We start from the raw sequence: 19,193 nt of genomic DNA on the forward strand, positions 1-19,193 counted from the left end.
TATATATATATATATATATATAGCAAGTTTAAATTTTACTGAGTAGAAAGTAAGAACCATTTAAAATTTAAAACACTGAAAACCTTTTTGACAGATTTTTTTGAAGACAAATCGATAGATAGATTAGTCATGTCTTGTTCGAATGCGCATGCGCAGTGTTGGATCCTCAAATACGTTTAAGTTTTTTTGTTGAGCCGCACAATAACAGAAGGAAAACCGATTCAAAGTTCTTAATACTTCACAAAATGAATCCCATTGATTTTTAGGAATGTTTTACTATAGCCCTGCGTCTTTGTGATCGGCTCCAAGCTCCAGCCATTTAAGCGAATGGACAGAGTTTGCGTGTTACTGATTTGTGATTATTTATAGGGTAATAGATAAAAGGTAAGTTAAGCCGTTATCTTCAATACCACTAAACCTAACATAGACATAACTTTCATGTGTGTGTGTGTGTGTGTGTGTGGGAGAGAGAGAGAGAGAGAGAGAGATCTGTTAAGTTTTAAAAACTTTGATTTCTCTTTAAACTCAATATTTGTATGTTTGTATGGTGTCCTGCACTTTGAGCTGTCCACGTTCACAAGTCAACACAGCTGTTGATGATTACGTCATTACGTTATGAACTTTATTTTTGTTGACCACACTCTGATTTACTTTACTTAAACGTAACGTAAACTTTACTGTGTCACTGTTATCGTATCACAGGCCAGATGGATATCACCTTGGTATTAGCACTGTCAAGTCATTTTTACAGCCTTCATTTTTACAGTCAGAGTTACAAAGAGGCAAATTAGTAGAACAACCGTGTAAAGTTAAATCAATGTAAAACAAGGTCATGAAACAACAATTTTATTTAGATCAAGTCAGTTCAGGGCTGTGAAATCGAATGAGATGAATGCACAGTGTTTCTAAAAAAGTTTAGATTTGCCCTGGCTTCTACAACAAAGAGCTCTTAAATCAGGTCAAAAAGACTCTGTTTATGTAGTAAAGTTGTAGAGTGAGGTAAAGTTGGTTTTGTATTCGCACGTTCGGACTTTCTCCTTAATAATATAATTTCAGAAAAGTTTTATTTGCAAATTCTAAATAGGACATTCATATTAGCAGCCAATGGCTATCAAAGTGCAACACTGTTCACAGTCAAATAAACAGTGTTAAGTCATACTTGCTGAATATTCAAAGTGGCATAGGTACACAACATAGGGACCGTTAAATGAACGAATATGCCAATATAAAACTAACTTTACCTCGATAAGTTGTGGCATTAAATCTTGCTAGTAAAAAGTCTTGTTTTCCAGTGCAGGATTTTATCTAATAAATATTTAGCAAACAAGACTTATAGTTTTGACTCATTCTTCACTGACAAATGAGCTAATTTGTCCTGTTTTGACTGCTGTGACATCATCATAGTAAAATAACCCATCTATTTAAGACCAAGCAGAATTCTCTGTTGGCTGTCGCTTTGGTGTGACTTCAGCTAATTAGTTTCAGCCAACACTAACAAATATTTTTCTTTAGTCCAGCATCCAGCTAATCTGATGTAAGAGAAGTCATCTTTCGCTACTGTATCGTTAAGAAAACATTTTATACTAGTAACTTTTATTCCAAGTTTTGGACCTTATTCTTGACAACAACAAAAAAGGCCAATTAAAAGGTGTGAAGCACCAAAGGAGGCCCATATTAAAATTGATTTGAATGCTATTTTGGCTAAAATAGTCAGAGAACATGGTTATGATGACCATTCGACAAGCTAATTCAAATTAGTGCTTAAAATGGCACTAAAATCCAGTGTTTTAATTTGATTATTATATAGAAAACATGGGGCGTATAATTGCAGAAAGGTTGACTTTTTGAGAGAAAAGAAATACCCATTTCACCAGGCTGGCTACAGGCCTGTTGGCATTTGCATTTAGAGAACAGACTGATGTGTTTTTCACTTAATTCCTTCATTCTTAAAGTCTTAAACCCACCTTCATAAAACTTGCTAAACCCCCTACACATACAGAAAAAAATGGACCGTAATTCCTCAATAGCCATATTTTGTAAGCATTTTGTCATATTTTGATGACTTCGCTATTAAGGCATGGGCTGGTATAAGATTCTGACAGTATAATAACCTTGGATAAAAATTTCACGATTTATCGGTCTTGTGAATACTGCTGTAAAATATATTCTTTTTAAAAGTCTGGGTAAAAAAAACAAAAACTTTTTCTCCTTTTTTTTTGAACACAATGGATTTTATTTTGAGAAACATTTAAATTGTTTTGGAGCAGTAAACAAATCAGGCTGATTAATTAAATTAATCATCGATTTCTGCTATCCTCATTAGTTTCAAAAACACAGATTCTTTTCAATTTAAAACTGAATTTTTGGATATTTTCTTCTGCTGGAGATAGTGTTGTCCAAAAAAAAATGTAAATAAAAAAACATTCCTTAGAAACGGTATAGCAGAAAATTTTGGCGGTTGATTTTTCCAGACCACGGTATACCTTAAAAACGGTTATTGTCCCATGCCTAAAAAAAAAAATAAAAAAAGGTTTAATTAAATCTTTGATCATTACAATTAGTTTGGGTGTGTTTTAAATGTATAAGTTGCTAATACTTTCATAATTTGTTGTTTAGGTTATACTGCATAAACCAAGGCTCTTCTGCTAAGATGAAAGATTTTTAAGGACCCCAATTACTGGAATCTGGGGAATCCCTGGATGAGGTAAAGAATTACCACCAGCAATGGCAGAGGATTTTCTCTACAGTGAAGGTTTGGAGTTGGAGCAGAGTTCACAACCTGCTGCTTCAAACTCTCAAGCTGAAGCTTCAGTCCATGATGCTCATTTGACTCCTAATGTTTGTGGCTACTCAACTAATGTTCCTGAATTCACAAATCATCGTGAAAATCTGCAGAGCCCTGAATTGGAAGATCTGGATTCTTATAACCTGATTGAGCCGCCACCACTAGACTGGAGATCCGACTCTTCCAGTGATGCTGGCTCAGTTGCAGAACTCGAAATCTGTTCAGTGGGAGACTTTGAGGCACACGAATCCTTTAACACAGAGTTAAATGAAGACGTATTGTCCGCAGAATTCGATCATGGAGCTCAGCACTTAAGCGAAGCTCCTGACAAAACTGAAGATCTTTTAGTTCAGGAAATGTGTGAGATCAGGCCTGAAATTAGTGTTTGTCAAAGTCAGGATGCACCACAAGAAACGCACAAGAGTTATGCAGGAGACAGAGATAGATCATGTTTAAATCCAGAGATGAAGATAGGGAAAATCAGAGAGAAAGAAAACGACATTGACCACTCGCACATTCAGAGTCTTCTAACTCAACTCCATCTTTTTAAGCCATCAACATCATTTGATAATGCTGCCGCTTTCACACTTGATCATGAAACTCTGCATACAACAGCGGAGTCCACTGCTTCTTCCTCGCAAGAGCTTGAGTTGAGTGCGCAGTCAGCATGTGCTCATTCAGACAGGGATGCCCCTGAAGCTCTGCTCTTTTCACACGAATATCAGAAAGATCTGTTGCAGCTGCTGGAGGAGCCAGAGCCAGAGGAGCTCAGAACTGCTCCAGAGTTTGTTCACACACGCCTGGTGACCCCTGAACATCAGTCCAGTCTCAGAAGGCAGAGCAGTGATGCAGATGAAGTCATCTCCATGTCTCAAAGTCAGGATGCTTGGCACAAACACTTGCAGGATGAGTTTTTGGTCTCAGGAGTTGCCGAGGACGATCAGTGGATGCAGTCTGAAGGCCTGTCCGCGAATCAGTCGGTCTCCCCAAACAATGATCTGGTGAGATTTGGGTCCTCTATTTAATTATAAAGGAGTTTGTCCTTGTGAATATTTGCTTGAATTAAAGCATTTTGTATGGCCTTTTTATGTTGAAGTCCGTTTTAATCATTTAAAGAGGACCTATTATGCAAAAATCACTTTTATAAGGGGTTTAATCGCCGTTGTTTTGAAAGAGTGTGTCAATATATCCAGCCTCTAATGGTAAAAAACTTATTCATTATATTTATTTATAATCACACTTGATAAAACCAGTCTGCAGAAACACTTTGGTTGACATTCTCCCTTTGAATGTGTCATCAGAGAGGGAAAGCCCCGCTCACTAGGGGTGTCAAATCGAAATCGATCGAAATTTATGCTCAATTTCGATTATCGAATCAAAAAATAGAATCGTCGATGCTGCCACGCCCCCATGTCACGTCAGCTTGGCTTGCCAAGCGGGAAAAAAACAGGCTTGTTGAAGTGCTTGTTAAACTGCAGAAGCAGGAGACCCGTCGAGAGAACTTAAACCTTCTCCTCTTTCAATGAAGTCGCCGGTGTTTAAGCATTTTGAATTTCCCGACAAAAAAAAACACAGTTTCGCAAGCTCTGCTATGTACATCTTACGTACGGTTCGTCCGATAGACAACACCGGCATCGCGATCCTCCGCCCGCCCCCGTTGCAAATCCGCTCGCGAAAAGTACACACTCAGGCCCTGTTTACACTGTCTTTGTTTTTAAATGGCATTTTAGAACGACAACGATTTGACATCCACAGTGGCGTGTGGCATTTCTGAGCAGCCCTCCTTCCTAACTACCTCTGAAATTGCACATCACGTGACCACACAGACGCACAAACAGCCTTGCGCTCGAGACAGCAGGTCCAGGCAGTCAGATGACTGCTTCAATCTTTCACTCACTTGTACTTAGTCATTTTAGCGAACACCTCAGATACTGTTGGCTGGTTCCTTTTTTTTTACCGACGCCATTATAACGACACAGATCACTGCCTATTCACGAGTCCTGCAGAAAAAGTGATTGATAGGTGGTAATTATGTGTGTAACTTGCCTTTATTCATTTACTGTATGATTTGTTTATGGGTAAAACAAAGACCATGCAGGTCAGGTAGTTTAAACGGTAGGCTACAAATAATTAATTGGTCATTAATTAATGAATTATTCATAATCGAATCGAATCGTGTCTTTAGAATCGAAAATGTAATCGAATCGAGGATTTGGAGGATCGTGACACCCTTACCGCCCACTGGTGACCATCTCTCCCTCATTGGCATGAACAGCCCTGAGTGAGAAGCAGCCATGTGCCATTAGTGTTTTCACCTGCTGAAGATAATGTCAGCAGCTAAGAGGATTATAAATGTGGAGTTTAAGGGGCCGATCATGCTGAACTCGCTTTTATGTTCCAAAAATAAGTTAACAAGGGAAAAAAAAAGCAAGAAGTGTGGCTGAAAAATGACTGAATCAGCTGCATATTGTGCGCCAGTGTTGCAGTTGATGCTGTTATAATAGTAATATTTAAATAATATTGTTATATTTAGAATTTGTAAAGTCATACAGCTCTGGATTACTCAAAATAGCAACCACTAGGTTCTCCTCTATCTTCAAAAGTCTCTGTAGTCGTCTTGTCAACACAAACACTGCTGTCACCTCAACGGAAACTCCGCCTCTGCTTTCATTTGATCGGGGACTGAAAAAGACGGCACTGACGTTACTAATTTTTTCCGCTCACAGTTGACTTTTTTTTTGCGGAATGGCAATAGCACGAGGCACAGCAAGTGGTTTATACATGAGGCGCATAAGCAGCGCGCAAAACACTCGCGGCCGTTAGTTAACCATTCAAAAGATGCCTCTCTCAACGTAAAAAGTGTGTTCGCTGTGATCAGCCCTTTAGGATGCACAAATGAACACTGTTGTCTCCATAGACTTCCATATTTTGACATTTTCCGTTTCTCAGAGATAAATTCAATCCTGTTTTGAAACTGCCACTATGCTAATTGGCATTTGTAGCTCCGCCCTCTTTTGAAAACATCTCTTGAATTTAAAGCAAAAGTCACCAAAACAACATAATTTGGATCAAATCCTGCAAGAGGCAGTTTTAAAGAGTTATAAAACATTATTTGTGTGGTATTTTGAGCGGAAACTTCACATACACACTCTATGGACATCAGAGACTCGTTTTACATCTTGTAGAAAGGGGCATAATAGGTACCCTTTTAAAAAAGATGATTATGACCCATTAATTGATCATTCTGTGCTTTTTATACTTCTTGTAATTAAAAAGGCTGCATTTGTGGATTTAATTGTGAGTTTAAATATCAGTTTTAATGCAGTTTTCAAACAGAAATATGGCATTCTGAATGAATGCTGAAGTCTATTTAAATGATTATATTTTAGTTACGTTACAAAATCGATGCCATGTTCTTCTTGCGAGCCCGTGGGTTTCCCCCTGGGTGCTCCGGTTTCCCCCACAGTCTAAAGACATGCGGTACAGGTGAATTGGGTAGGCTAAATTGTCCGTAGTGTATGAGTGTGTCTGTGGATGTTTCCCAAAGATGGGTTGCAGCTGGGAGGGCATCCGCTGCGTAAAAAAACGTTCTGGATAAGATGGTGGTTCATTCCGCTGTGGCGACCCCTAATTAATAAAGGGACTGAGCCGAAAAGAAAATGAATGAATGAATGAATATCGATGCAGTAAAAGGTATCAAATTTTAAAAAGTCTCATTAACCATTTATCAGTATGGGAAGAAACACTAGCTGTGCATATACCCTGGTATGAAACTAAATACAATGTAAGACTTGATCAAATGTAAGATTTTTATTTTGATTGTGTTCTTGTCATCTGAGGTGAGTGGAATACAGCAGTGGAGCCATCTGAGTAATCTCACTCACTTTTTTCTGTCTCTCAACAGGATGCCGAGACTCAGCCGCCATATAAAAATGGTATGAAGTGCAACATAAAAGCATTTACAAATTGTATTTTCAAAGCTCTTGTGATATAGATGATAAATAACATCATTTTGTTTTAAGTGCCCGGACCATGTGACCCTGAAGACCTCCTGGATGGTGTGATCTTTGGAGCTAAATATCTTGGATCTACACAATTACAGTCTGAGAAAAATCCTTCCACCAATGCCCGGATGGCCCAGGCACAGGAAGCTGTCGATCGCATTAAGGTTGAGGAATAAGCAAATAAACAGTTGAAGTCAGAATTATTAGCCCCCCCTAAATTATTAGCCCGCCTGTTTATTTTTCCCCAATTTCTGTGACAGAGAGAAGATTTTTTTCAACACATTTCAAGACATAATAGTTTTAATAACTCATCTCTGATAACGGATTTATTTTATATTTGCCATGATGACAGCAAATAATATTTGACTAGATATTTTCAAGACACTTCTACACAGCTTAAAGTGACATTAAAAGGCTGAATAGGTTAAGTAGGCAGGTTAGGGTAATTAGGCAAGTTCTTGTATAATGATGGTTTGTTTTGTCCGTGTTTTGTAAATATAGCTTAAAGTGGGCTAATAATACTGACCTTAAAATGGTTTTTAAAAAAATAATAACTGCTTTTTTTCTAGCCGAAATAAAACAAATAAGACTTTCTCCATAAGAAAAAATATTATCAAACATACTGTGAAAATTTCCCTGCTGTTAAAATTTTTTGGGGGAAATATAAAAAAAATAATAATAATAATAATTAAAAGGATGGCTAATAATTCTGACTTTAACTGTGTATGTATGTATATATATATACACACATATGTGTGTGTGTGTGTGTGTGTGTGTGTGTGTGTATATATATATACTTTGCTAAAGTATAAATAATGTCAGAACAAACAAAAAATGATTATTTGTATATGCCTAGTCTGGCTCACTTTTGAAATTTAAGTTGAAATTAATAATTCTATTCATAATTTAATGTTTATGCAAATGTCTGTTATGTATTATTTTTTTTGCGCAAGTGTTCTTTTAGCAAATGTTTAAATTTCTTCAAATAAATTGCATTGATGGCTGGCAATTTCTCAGGAATAATAAAAAATTGCTGCAAAATGATGCAATGATGACATGATCGCTCAGTGGTTAGCACTTTTGCCTCACAACAAGAAGCTTACTGGTTCGAGTCCCGTCTGAGCCAGTCGGTATTTCTCTGTTGAGTTTGCATGTTCTCGCCGTGTTGGCGTGGGTTTCCTGCGGGTGCTCTGGTTTTCTCCCACAGTTCAAAGACATGCGGTATAGGTGAATTGGCTGTAGTGTATGAGTGTGAAATGAGTGTATGGATATTTCCCAGTACTGAGTTGCAGCTTGAAGGGTATTCACTGTGTAAAACATGTTGGATAAGTTGGTGGTTCATTCTGTTGTGTCGACCCCTGATGAATATAAGTATCCTTGGACCATTAAGGAACCAGCATTATTTTATTGTGGTCAAGCCTTTTACACTGGCGGCCACTACCACTATTATCATGTAATATTACTGTATCTTGTAGTATTTACAGTATTATCATAACTGAAGCACCTGCTAATCGTAACTTATTTTGTGTATTGTATGCTCATTTGTGTAACATACAGGCCCCTGAAGGAGAGTCTCAGCCCATGACAGAGGTGGATCTGTTCATCTCCACACAAAGAATCAAAGTGCTGAGTACTGACACACAGGTTTGATGACAGTCCGTCTTCTGTAGATTGTGTCTGCCTTGGTGTGTGTCTGATTTCTCTCATGCTTTCAGGAGGCCATGATGGACCATTCTCTGCAGATGATTTCCTACATCGCCGACATTGGGAACATTTTAGTTTTGATGGCCCGCAGGAAGCCGGCCGGTCGTAAATCAGCAGACTCAACAGATAGCTCTGCGGCGCCACCGAAAAAGTGCTGGATGATCTGCCACGTCTTTTCTTCAGAGGACGTGAGTGATTTATTTATTCACTGACATTGAATTTATTTGTGTGTTATGTCCACCTGCATTAAGACTTGCTTCGCTGTGAAATAAGGATCATGTTGTTATAATTTCTGCATTTTTTGTGAGTAACAATCACAGTGTGAATCATCAAAATCGCGATCTGGGAGAGTCACCATTGAGTCGCTGACACCCATGAGCTATTTGGCATGCTAAATATTTGGAGTTGTCTGTGATTCAAAATCATACTGTGTGATGCGTGTTTAACCACACATTTTTTTTAAATTTAATCCTGAAGTAATTGATCTATTTGGTATTGTAATAATGTTATATTTGTTAAAAAAAATAATGCATTTTTAAACTTACAAGCATTAAAACGTGTTCTACTACAGCGGTAGATATATACACTAGATATCGCATAGGGACCCTGAGCATGCGTCAATAGCGTCGCCACATTGGTTCAGTGCTCCCAGGACAAATGTCATTCAACCGCACTAGACAAGACAGTGTTATTACGAGAAGATGCGGGACTTTAGCGCTGTCTACGGGTGTAGTACCGAGCAAACAAAGAAAACAAAGCACAAAGGCAGAACATTTCATAGGTAAGATTAAGTTTTTTACGTTTTTGTATGTTCTGAACTTTTGTGCTAAACAGTAGCGTTATTGATGATAATGCAGTCATTTACTGCATTCACTATAAGTCAAAGTAGCTCCAACTCGCACTAAATACTCGGCTTATGCTAGTTTTGTTGAATAAAATCAGCAAACAATGCAATAGAAATATGACAACGAGATGCTGCGCTGCCAGAAACTTGTATTATCATCGACTAGTGAACGAGTCGTTCATAACGGAGATTCATTCACAAACGAGTCGCTCCCTCCGTCAGTATGAGAAGTGAAAGCGGTAGAGGAGCTGTGTTTCAGGACACGGATTAGATCAAATTTAACAGTGAGGGTGGATGGTACAGTTCCATACACACAAACACAAGCTTTTTGTCAGGAATGCCCGTGCGATCACTGATCCATCAAGAAAAGTGATGTAAAATTATAATTTTCATAATAAAAAAAAAATTGCATACTAACATCCAGGAAAACTCCCGATCATAGATATATGTGTATATCTCTGGCTTTGGATGGCCACAGTCTTCCACTGTACCTTGGTCCCGCATTCATTTCAATGGAGCGCTACCCTGTAGTAAAATGGCGGCTCTATTGACGCATTCCTTCCAATAGACAATAACAGGGTAGGCGACATCTAATGTATATATCTATGCAGGCCCACAAGGGGGCCTCAGCGAGCTCTGTGGGGGGGTCACGTCATATTTATTTTTAATTTTTAGCAGTGGACCATAAGGAGAGTGATCATATTGCCTTAGTTTATTTTATCCCCTGGCTGACCAAAAACATCATGTACAAATTTGTAATTTGTCCTCCACAAAAAAACAGTCTCACTGATTCGCCTTCAGCAGCTAATAGTAATTACCCACGCATACTGGAATCAGGTGCGGAAGCTCCAAACATTTTGGGTCTTGCTAGTAATACTGCAAACACAAAATTCAGGAAATACCAATATAGTTACCTGAACTTTGGCTTTATTCCAGTTTCTCAAAGCAAAGAGTCCCTGACCCAGCTACAGAGCATTACCTGCGCTAAAATTCTTGCTAACAAATGCATGAGGCTGTCCAAATTAATAAGACATTTGCAGACGACTTTCCATATCGACCAAATTATTACTCACTACCAGCAGCAATCCTCACACTGATAGATAAAGTTAAACAAATAACATAAAGATATTGAATGGTTATAGCCTATTACAATTATAATAGCCTATTATATTATTTTGTCCCTTATAAACCGGTGTGAATACTGATATGTTTGTTATTGAATTTCAAATAGGGCCAATTTAAAGGCCAAAGGCTTACGTTTTTCAGGTACAAATGGCTTATTGATGTTTTGCTTTTTTTTTTTTTATTAGATTAGATTCAACTTTATTGTCATTACACATGTACAAGTACAAGGCAACGAAATGCAGTTTAGGTCTAACCAGCAGTGCAATAGTAGCTAGTGCAGGATACAGGTATAAGTTATAAAGTGCAGTTATAGAAAAACTATTGTGATATTTACAGATGGTTGTACTATCAACATTATATACAGGTTGCATTAGCTATGAACAGAGATTTACAATGAATGAATATATGTGCAGGTTGCTATTAATAATCAGAAGTGTGTATATAAATAAACATGATAACAAATGTATATGTGCAGTGGGTGTGTACATAATTACACATGTCCATGTGCAGTGGGTATGTACAGTTCAAATAAGTAAATCAGTGCAATGTAGTGCAATAAATATGTGCAAATTTTAAGTGTGCAAATGTTAAACAGTGCAGTAATTGTGAGGAGTTTAAGTTAGAAGAGAGTGGGGGGTGTATCTTTTATATTTTACATTAGGCTATTATTTGGGCATAAACACATCTAGATATAGCAATAAGCATACTGTTTTTTTGTCATCCTTACTGCAAACTTGTATGAGAGAATATATCATTAAATGTGGAGGGGGCCTAACAATATTTTCCGAAGGAAAAGAACAACAGTACTTTTACACCTGCTAAATGGAATCAAGAATCTATAATGAAGCATAATATCTGGGACCCCTTTAATTGTAGGTAAACCACAGTAATAAATTACAAAATTAAAAAAAAATATATATATATAATTTTGTAATTTACATTTTGTGAAAAAAGAATGTGTTTTTCAGCTAACAAGAAGTAAAACATGTTCTAGTACATCCGCCAAATAGAATCTAGTATTTATTAAAGGGCATACTAGCCATTACGGTAATGCTTTTTGTCTGACCACTTGTGATTAAACTGCTGATAATGCAGATGGATATAGGGCTACATTTCCAAAACAAACTGCTGTTTTCTCATTCGTGTCTACTTAGGCTCAGATCATCGCACAGGCCATTGGTCAGGCGTTTGGTGTTGCATATCAGCAGTTTCTGTACACTAATGGAATTAAAGCTTGTGATCTGAAGCCAGGAGAATACAGCGATTACCTCGGCACTCAGGAACTTTACAACGGAGACCTGGTTCACTTTTCTCGCTCTGAAAACATCAGAGAGGTAAGGATGTCCTCCCTTCTTTGGATTTGTACTTTATTTTGGCTGGATGGCATGTAAAACCCATTTCACTCTTAATGTTTTCAGGTGTGTATTACCAAAAAGGCTGGAGAGATATTAGGTCTTGCAATCGTGGAGTCTGGTTGGGGCTCTATTTTACCAACTGTGGTGGTTGCCAACCTGCTTCACGGCGGTCCTGCTGAACGCTCTGGCGAGCTCAGCATCGGGGATCGCATTATGTCTGTTAATGGAACTAGTCTGGTGGGCCTCCCTATCGCCACCTGTCAAAGTATTATACGAGTAAGACCAGGAAACCCCATAGCAGTTCAGATTCAATATTACTCTGAAACTTTGATCTAATCATTTGATTTTTCATTTTTTTTTCCAGGATTTAAAGAACTTGTCTATGATTAAGCTCAGCATTGTTCACTGTCCACCCGTCACCATGGCGATCATTAAGCGCCCTGATCCCAAATATCAACTTGGCTTCAGTGTGGAGGACGGCATTGTAAGCAACAATTTTCAGTAATTTATAGTATAGATTGCATAGGGCTTTTCAATTTTAATAATAATAATAATAATAGTAAAAATCCTTACATTCAATTCACCTTTATTTGTATAGCGCTTTTACAATGTAGATTGCGTCAAAGCAGCTTCACATAGACGATTATAGTCAATTGAAACAATGTCAGTCCAGCTTTCAGTGTTTAAGTTCAGTTCAGTTTAGCTCAGTTCATTGTGGTTAATAATCACTACTGAGAGTCCAAACACTGAAGAGCAAATCCATCGATGCGCAGCTCTACAGATCCTGAACCATGCAAGCCAGTGGCGACAGCGGCGAGGAAAAAACCTCACCAATTGGCGAAAGTGAAGAATTAAAAAACCTCGAGAGAAACCAGGCTCAGTTGGGCAAGACCATTTCTCCTATGGCCAAACTTCTTGTGCAGAGCTGCAGTCTAGGCGCTGGAGAAGCTGGAGAACGCTGGACCTCAGCGAAGACTCCTCTGTCCCTGGAGCATCAAAGGGAATCAGTCTCATGCTCTCCACTCCTCCATGACCACCACAGCAGCTGCTCTGGATACGGCCTGGTCCAGGATTATGTAAACTTGGGATCATCTCGTCGTTGGTCTTGGATCGAATCAGTGGCGCTGCGTATATATATATATATATATATATATATATGACATTTATAACATTTGTATAGCACTTTTCTAGACACTCAAAGTGCTTTACACATTTTTGGGGAATCTCCTCATCCACCACCAGTGTGCAGCATCCACCTGGATAACGTGACGGCGGCCGTATTGCACCAGACCACATGCCAGCTGATTAGTGGAGTGGAGATAGAGAGATGAGGCTAATTATTATATATAGTTAGGAGGCCTTGATGGACAGAAGCCATTGGGCAAATTTGGCCTGGATGCCGGGGTTAAACCCTTGCACTATTTTTGAAGGACATCTTGGGATTAGACATGTATAAGATAATATATGTTAATAAGTTAATATATGATATCTAAGTTAATATATTAATTTAAGGAACCACGGATGGATGCAAGACTGAACTTTGTTTAGGCTACTTAATATTGAGGAAAAAGCCCCAATCCGACTGTCTGCAGCCACTCCTCAGTTTTCAGATGTCTCCGTTTTCCCCCATCCACAGTAACACGGATCAGCAGCAGTTTAAAATGAAAACGGCCTCTTCAGCGTTTCCAAAAAGCTCAGTTTTTAGTGCTCGAAAACTCCGGCATAGGTATGGACAGATGGCATCACCGTAGCAATGCTTATGCGTTTTAAAACTAAAAGGTAGTAGTGTAAACAGAGCCTGAGAGACATGATTGGCTGTTGGTTGTGTATTTTCACCCTTTGTGAAGTTTTTTTATAAACTAATTTCGAGAGGAGCACACGCTTATGATTGTTAGCACCTGGTCCTCATTAGCTAACACTGATTCACCAATCAGACGATTCCTTAATCACTATAAGAGTATCTTACCTTAGCCATCTTCGTCATGAAGAATCCCTCCTTCCACCCCTACTCCTCCCATGTCCTTGTCAGGGCAGCACGGAGGCCTAATGGTTTGCATCATTGCCTCACAGCACGAATGTCACTGGCTCAGACACTACCTGGCCAATTCGGCATTTCTGAGTGGAGTTTGCATGTTCTCCCAGTGTTTGCGTGGGTTTTTCCTGGGCTCTCCGGTTTCCTCCCACAGACCAAAAACATGTAACACAAGTGAATTGACAAATCTAAATTGACAGCATAGACACTCCATAGCATTCATAATCTACTTCCACCATTATCAAGCAGGGGAGTTCTCGAGACCTACCTGAACTCGGACTCCCCTCTCGCCTTGCAATGGGGGTGGAGCCCCGGGCTCGAGGATCTCACGAGCTCGAGGCTCTCTCCCAGGACAGCATTACAAACATGCTCAATAATCAAATCATCAGCTTAGGGCGAACTCTTGAAACTTCTTTCAAATTACAAGTGTGATATGTCTTTATACCTGGTGGTTTAATATGTTGATGAACACGGAAAAAGCCCTTACGTTGACTGTATTTAGTATCTAACACTCTTTTTGTGAACTTTCTGTTCTTTTGATTAGATTTGCAGTCTAATGCGGGGTGGAATAGCTGAGCGGGGTGGTATTCGAGTTGGTCATCGTATCATTGAGATCAATGGACAGAGTGTGGTAGCTACACCTCACGAGAAGATCATCAACATCCTGTCCAATGCTGTGGGAGAGGTATGTGCGTTTCATTTTAGAAAATTCTTTACACTTTGAACTACATTAGAAAGGATTGATTTACTGGATCTGATTGGATAAGATCATACACACTTAACAATAGGAATACAATCATCAAACTTAACGTTTTTTAGCCATTGTTCTGAGTAAAATGTTGCAACACTATGTATAATTCACATTAGGTCTACACTTCCTGCCTATCTAAGTTTTAGGAACAACAAATAATAATTTGACTTCTAGTTGATCATTTGGTATCAGAAGTGGCTTATATGAAAGACCTCTAGATTACGCTTATTTTACCAAAATAAAATATGATCATGCTTTGATTTTTAACTATTCAATTAGGACAGTAAGGTCTGACTTTGCTTAGACAAAAGACTTGTTAATTAACAAAAATAATGTCCAGTACAGAATATAAAGTCCTGCTGCAGTGGAAAAATAGTTAATATTGTGTATGACACCATCATGAGCTTGAATGACTGCATCCACACATCTCTGCAATGACTCTTCTCATCATCTGGAATAGCAAAGAAAGTGTTCTTGCAGGACTCCCAGAATTCATCAAGATTCTTTGGATTCATGTTTAATGCCTCCTCCTTCATCTTACTCCAGACATACTCAATAATGTTCATGTCTGGTGACTGAGCTGGCCAATCCTGGAGCACCTTGACCTTTTTTGCTTTCAGGAACAGTGATGTGGAGGCTGTAGTATGAGAAGGAGCGCTACCCTGCCGAAGAATTTCCTGTGGTTTGTAATGTAATAGGCAGCACAAATGTCTTGATACCTCAGGCTGTTGATGTTTCCATCCACTCAACAGATCTCTAACACGCCCCTATACTGAATGTAACCCCAAACCATGATTTTTCCTTCACCAAACTTGACTGATTTCTGTGTGAATCTTGCGTCCATGCTGGTTCCAGTAGGTCTTCTGCAGTATTAGTGATGATTGGGATGCAGTTCAACAGATGATTCATCTGAAAAATCTACCTTCTGCCACTTTTCCAAATGATTAACTAGAAGTCAGGCAATTATTTCTTGCTCGTACAACTGACGACAAGAATTTTGTCAGGTAGTGTGGTTCTAATGAGAAAACTACGTACTTTTTGTTGCATTTAAAGTTCACTAGCAACTCTACAAAATCAAGTGTGAGAAATAGAGATTAGATTTTGTACTAGTTAAAGAATAGTCTGAATGCTGAGTTCTCCTCAGTCTGGTTGAAGACATCATTATGTTGGCTTGAGAAAGCCAACATACTGTTATACTACTCTGTCCTTGAAAACAAACGTATCTCCTCCTAGGCCGTTCATGCCACAAGGCCCAAATGTGGTCAAAATGTGCCGCCTTCATTCAAGATTGTTGCTATATCTCCTCATGCCAGTAAGACTTATTGTTTTTTTTAATAAAAAATGTTAAATATTAAATTTTTATAATCCGAGCATATAAAAAAATTATACAAGCCCCAAATTTGGCCAAAAGCTGTATTTAGATGCGGTAGATTTTGTTGCTATATCTTTAAGGTTTATCAGAACTAAGCATTATTTTTCTCAAAATATGGCAAGCCATTTTTGACTTAAACTCCATATTTTTTTACTGATATGGCAAACCATTTTTGACTTAAACTCCATATTTTTTACTGATATGGCAAGCCATTTTTGACTTAAACTCCATATTTTTTTACTGATATGGCAAGCCATTTTTGACTTAAACTCCATATTTTTACTGATATGGCAAGCCATTTTTGACTTAAACTCCATATTTTTACTGATATGGCAAGCCATGTTTGACTTAAACTCCATATTTTTTTACTGATATGGCAAGCCATTTTTAACTTAAACTCCATATTTTTTTACTGATATGGCAAGCCATTTTTGACTTAAACTCCATATTTTTACTGATATGGCAAGCCATGTTTGACTTAAACTCCATATTTTTTACTGATATGGCAAGCCATTTTTAACTTAAACTCCATATTTTTTTACTGATATGGCAAGCCATTTTTGACTTAAACTCCATATTTTTACTGATATGGCAAGCCATTTTTGACTTAAACTCCATATTTTTTTACTGATATGGCAAGCCATTTTTGACTTAAACTCCATATTTTTTTACTGATATGGCAAGCCATTTTTGACTTAAACTCCATATTTTTTTACTGATATGGCAAGCCATTTTTGACATAAACTCCATATTTTTACTGATATGGCAAGCCATTTTGACTTAAACTCCATATTTTTTTACTGATATGGCAAGCCATTTTGACTTAAACTCCATATTTTTTACTGATATGGCAAGCCATTTTTGACTTAAACTCCATATTTTTTTTACTGATATGGCAAGCCATTTTTGACTTAAACTCCATATTTTTTTACTGATATGGCAAGCCATTTTTGACTTAAACTCCATATTTTTTTACTGATATGGCAAGCCATTTTTGACATAAACTCCATATTTTTACTGATATGGAAAGCCATTTTTGACTTGAACTTCATATTTTTATTGATATGGCAAGCCATTTTTGACTTGAACTCCATATTTTTTATTGATATGGCAAGCCATTTTTGCATGCATCACCTTCACACTTATTAAGCATTGTATTTTCAAAAAAATACGGCAAGCCATTTTTACATAATGTTCATACCCTTAGTCTCTTTATTAATCAGGGGTCGCCACAACGGAATGAACCGCCAACTTATCCAGCATTTGTTTTACCCAGCGAATGCCCTTCCAGCCGCTTTAAAATATTGTAAGCACTTTTATAACAGAATGCCTTTTATTTTAATGCTACAGGTTAGATTTTTTTTAATTATTGAAAGATCATGTACATTTTAGTTCAGTTGCATTTACGTTGATTAAACTATGATATGATGGGATGACCTTTGCCTTAACCCCCACAAACTGATAGGTGTGAACTAAATGACCCTTTTACAATCTCAATGGGTACTAGCAAAACAACAGCCACTCAAGAACGGTTAAGCCAAATACAGCAAAATCTAACATTAAGTAGGAGTTTCTGAATTTTATTATGGTTCATGAATGAATCATTAACAATAAAATAAACCTGTTTGCTATGTTTGTAATTTCATGCATTTTTAAAATCACAATTTTTTAACAGATTCATCTGAAGACTATGCCAACATCAACCTATCGTCTCCTGACTGGCCTGGATCAGCCTGTGTTCCTTTAGTAGGCAGTTCCTCTCAGGTTCTCACATGCAAAAAAAAACACTGCCAGAAAATGTAGAAAAGTACATATATTTAAGCAGATTAATACAATTGGAACAGTGTAAAATGGTATAGTTATCATGGACCTCCATTTTAAAGCTCTATATTTAACTGCTGGTTTGTATGTGTATTGTTTTTGCTTTGCTGCTGACCCAAGGTGCCTAAAACAAGCCTTGTGTTTGAATGACTATGCATTAGAGTCTAGCCAAAATGAGTCTCCCAGCACTTCTGCAATAGATATTTGTATTTCATCCTGTTTGAAGCGTTTACATGCTCTTTATCGAGCTAAAGACTTCGTGCCTGGAAAATGAACGGACCCTGATCATGCCAGGGTTTGTTTTTAGCTACAGACATGATAGAGGTATATTTTAATAACTGCTGTATGAGATGTATATTAAAGATACATAAAGACATTTCTCTTGACTTGTGTGCTTATTAGTTTAAGGATGTTGGTACAAGTTTAAACACTATGCTAAGAGGTATTTTTATCTTGTTTTTCTTGAAATTATAAGCAGGATATCCGTGGGGACTTGAAAAGCCCCTATTATGGGTTTTTGAAAATGACCCAAAAATATATACACACACACACACACACACACACACACACACACACAAATTATATGTACATTTAAATATGCAACTAGTGTAGTGTTTTTATCACATTTACATAATAAATATATAATATACTCCCAGAGATGGGTTGCGGCTGGAAGGGCATCCGCTGCGTAAAAACTTGCTGGATAAGTTGGCGGTTCATTCCGCTGTGGCGACCCCGGATTAATAATGGACTAAGCCAACAAGAAAATTAATTAATTAATGAATGAATATATAATATACACACAAATATATTATTTTAAAACAAGCTTTTATTTTTGGTGTGATTAATCTTTGCCCAGCCCTATATGCTTCTATCTTTGCTTTTCATTTTTTCAACAATAAAAATTGTCATTATTTACAAACATTAATGTTTTTCCGAATCTGTATTAATTTATTACATAATGCTGAATACAGGAGACTTTTCAGATAACCCTCCAAAATGTGTTGATCTCCTAATGACTTCAATAATATTTTATTTGAATATATAATGTTATATTTAAATTAATATATTTTCAAATAATACATATTCAATTATTAATTTACATCTCCTTGTGTTCTTTTAATATTTTATTGTATAATGTTTTTTAATGTACAGTGCTTAGCATAACTGAGTACAGCCCATTATAAGAATTAATATTTTTATAAATTTCTCAGTGAATATAGGCAACGTATTTTTGGTGCGTTTAAACAAAACAGATTTATTAAACAGATATATTTAAGAAAATATTATTTTAGTCACCAAACATGTTTAGAAATTGGAAGATAATACAATTAAATTAAAGCAAAATATTGCAAAACAAATTACAACCTACAAAATTTCAACTAAATTTTTCCATTTCT

The 19,193-nt window shown here is 37.3% G+C and overlaps 1 protein-coding gene across 4 annotated transcripts; it reads left to right on the plus strand.

Annotated features, from left to right (window-relative positions):
* Positions 1-144: 144 nt before the first annotated feature.
* On the plus strand, positions 145-18,169 carry si:ch73-40i7.5. 4 transcript variants are annotated; one of them, XM_068224265.1, is made up of 12 exons: positions 145-384; positions 2,617-3,786; positions 6,690-6,720; positions 6,808-6,953; positions 8,347-8,433; positions 8,505-8,681; positions 11,617-11,796; positions 11,881-12,093; positions 12,182-12,301; positions 14,394-14,534; positions 15,834-15,912; positions 17,648-18,169. In XM_068224265.1, the coding sequence occupies exons 2-12, from the start codon at positions 2,725-2,727 to the stop codon at positions 17,773-17,775; spliced, it is 2,364 nt and encodes a 787-aa protein (XP_068080366.1). In that variant the 5' UTR covers positions 145-384; positions 2,617-2,724; the 3' UTR covers positions 17,776-18,169. The 4 variants fall into 4 exon arrangements, with proteins under 4 accessions (XP_068080366.1, XP_073772371.1, XP_073772372.1 ...); XM_073916270.1 differs by lacking the exon at positions 15,834-15,912 and having other exon boundaries at positions 2,617-3,830; positions 6,640-6,720; XM_073916271.1 differs by lacking the exon at positions 15,834-15,912 and having other exon boundaries at positions 2,617-3,820; positions 6,640-6,720.
* Positions 18,170-19,193: the final 1,024 nt, after the last annotated feature.

Source organism: Danio rerio, chromosome 11, assembly GCF_049306965.1.
Source record: "Danio rerio strain Tuebingen ecotype United States chromosome 11, GRCz12tu, whole genome shotgun sequence".
NCBI lineage: Eukaryota > Metazoa > Chordata > Actinopteri > Cypriniformes > Danionidae > Danio > Danio rerio.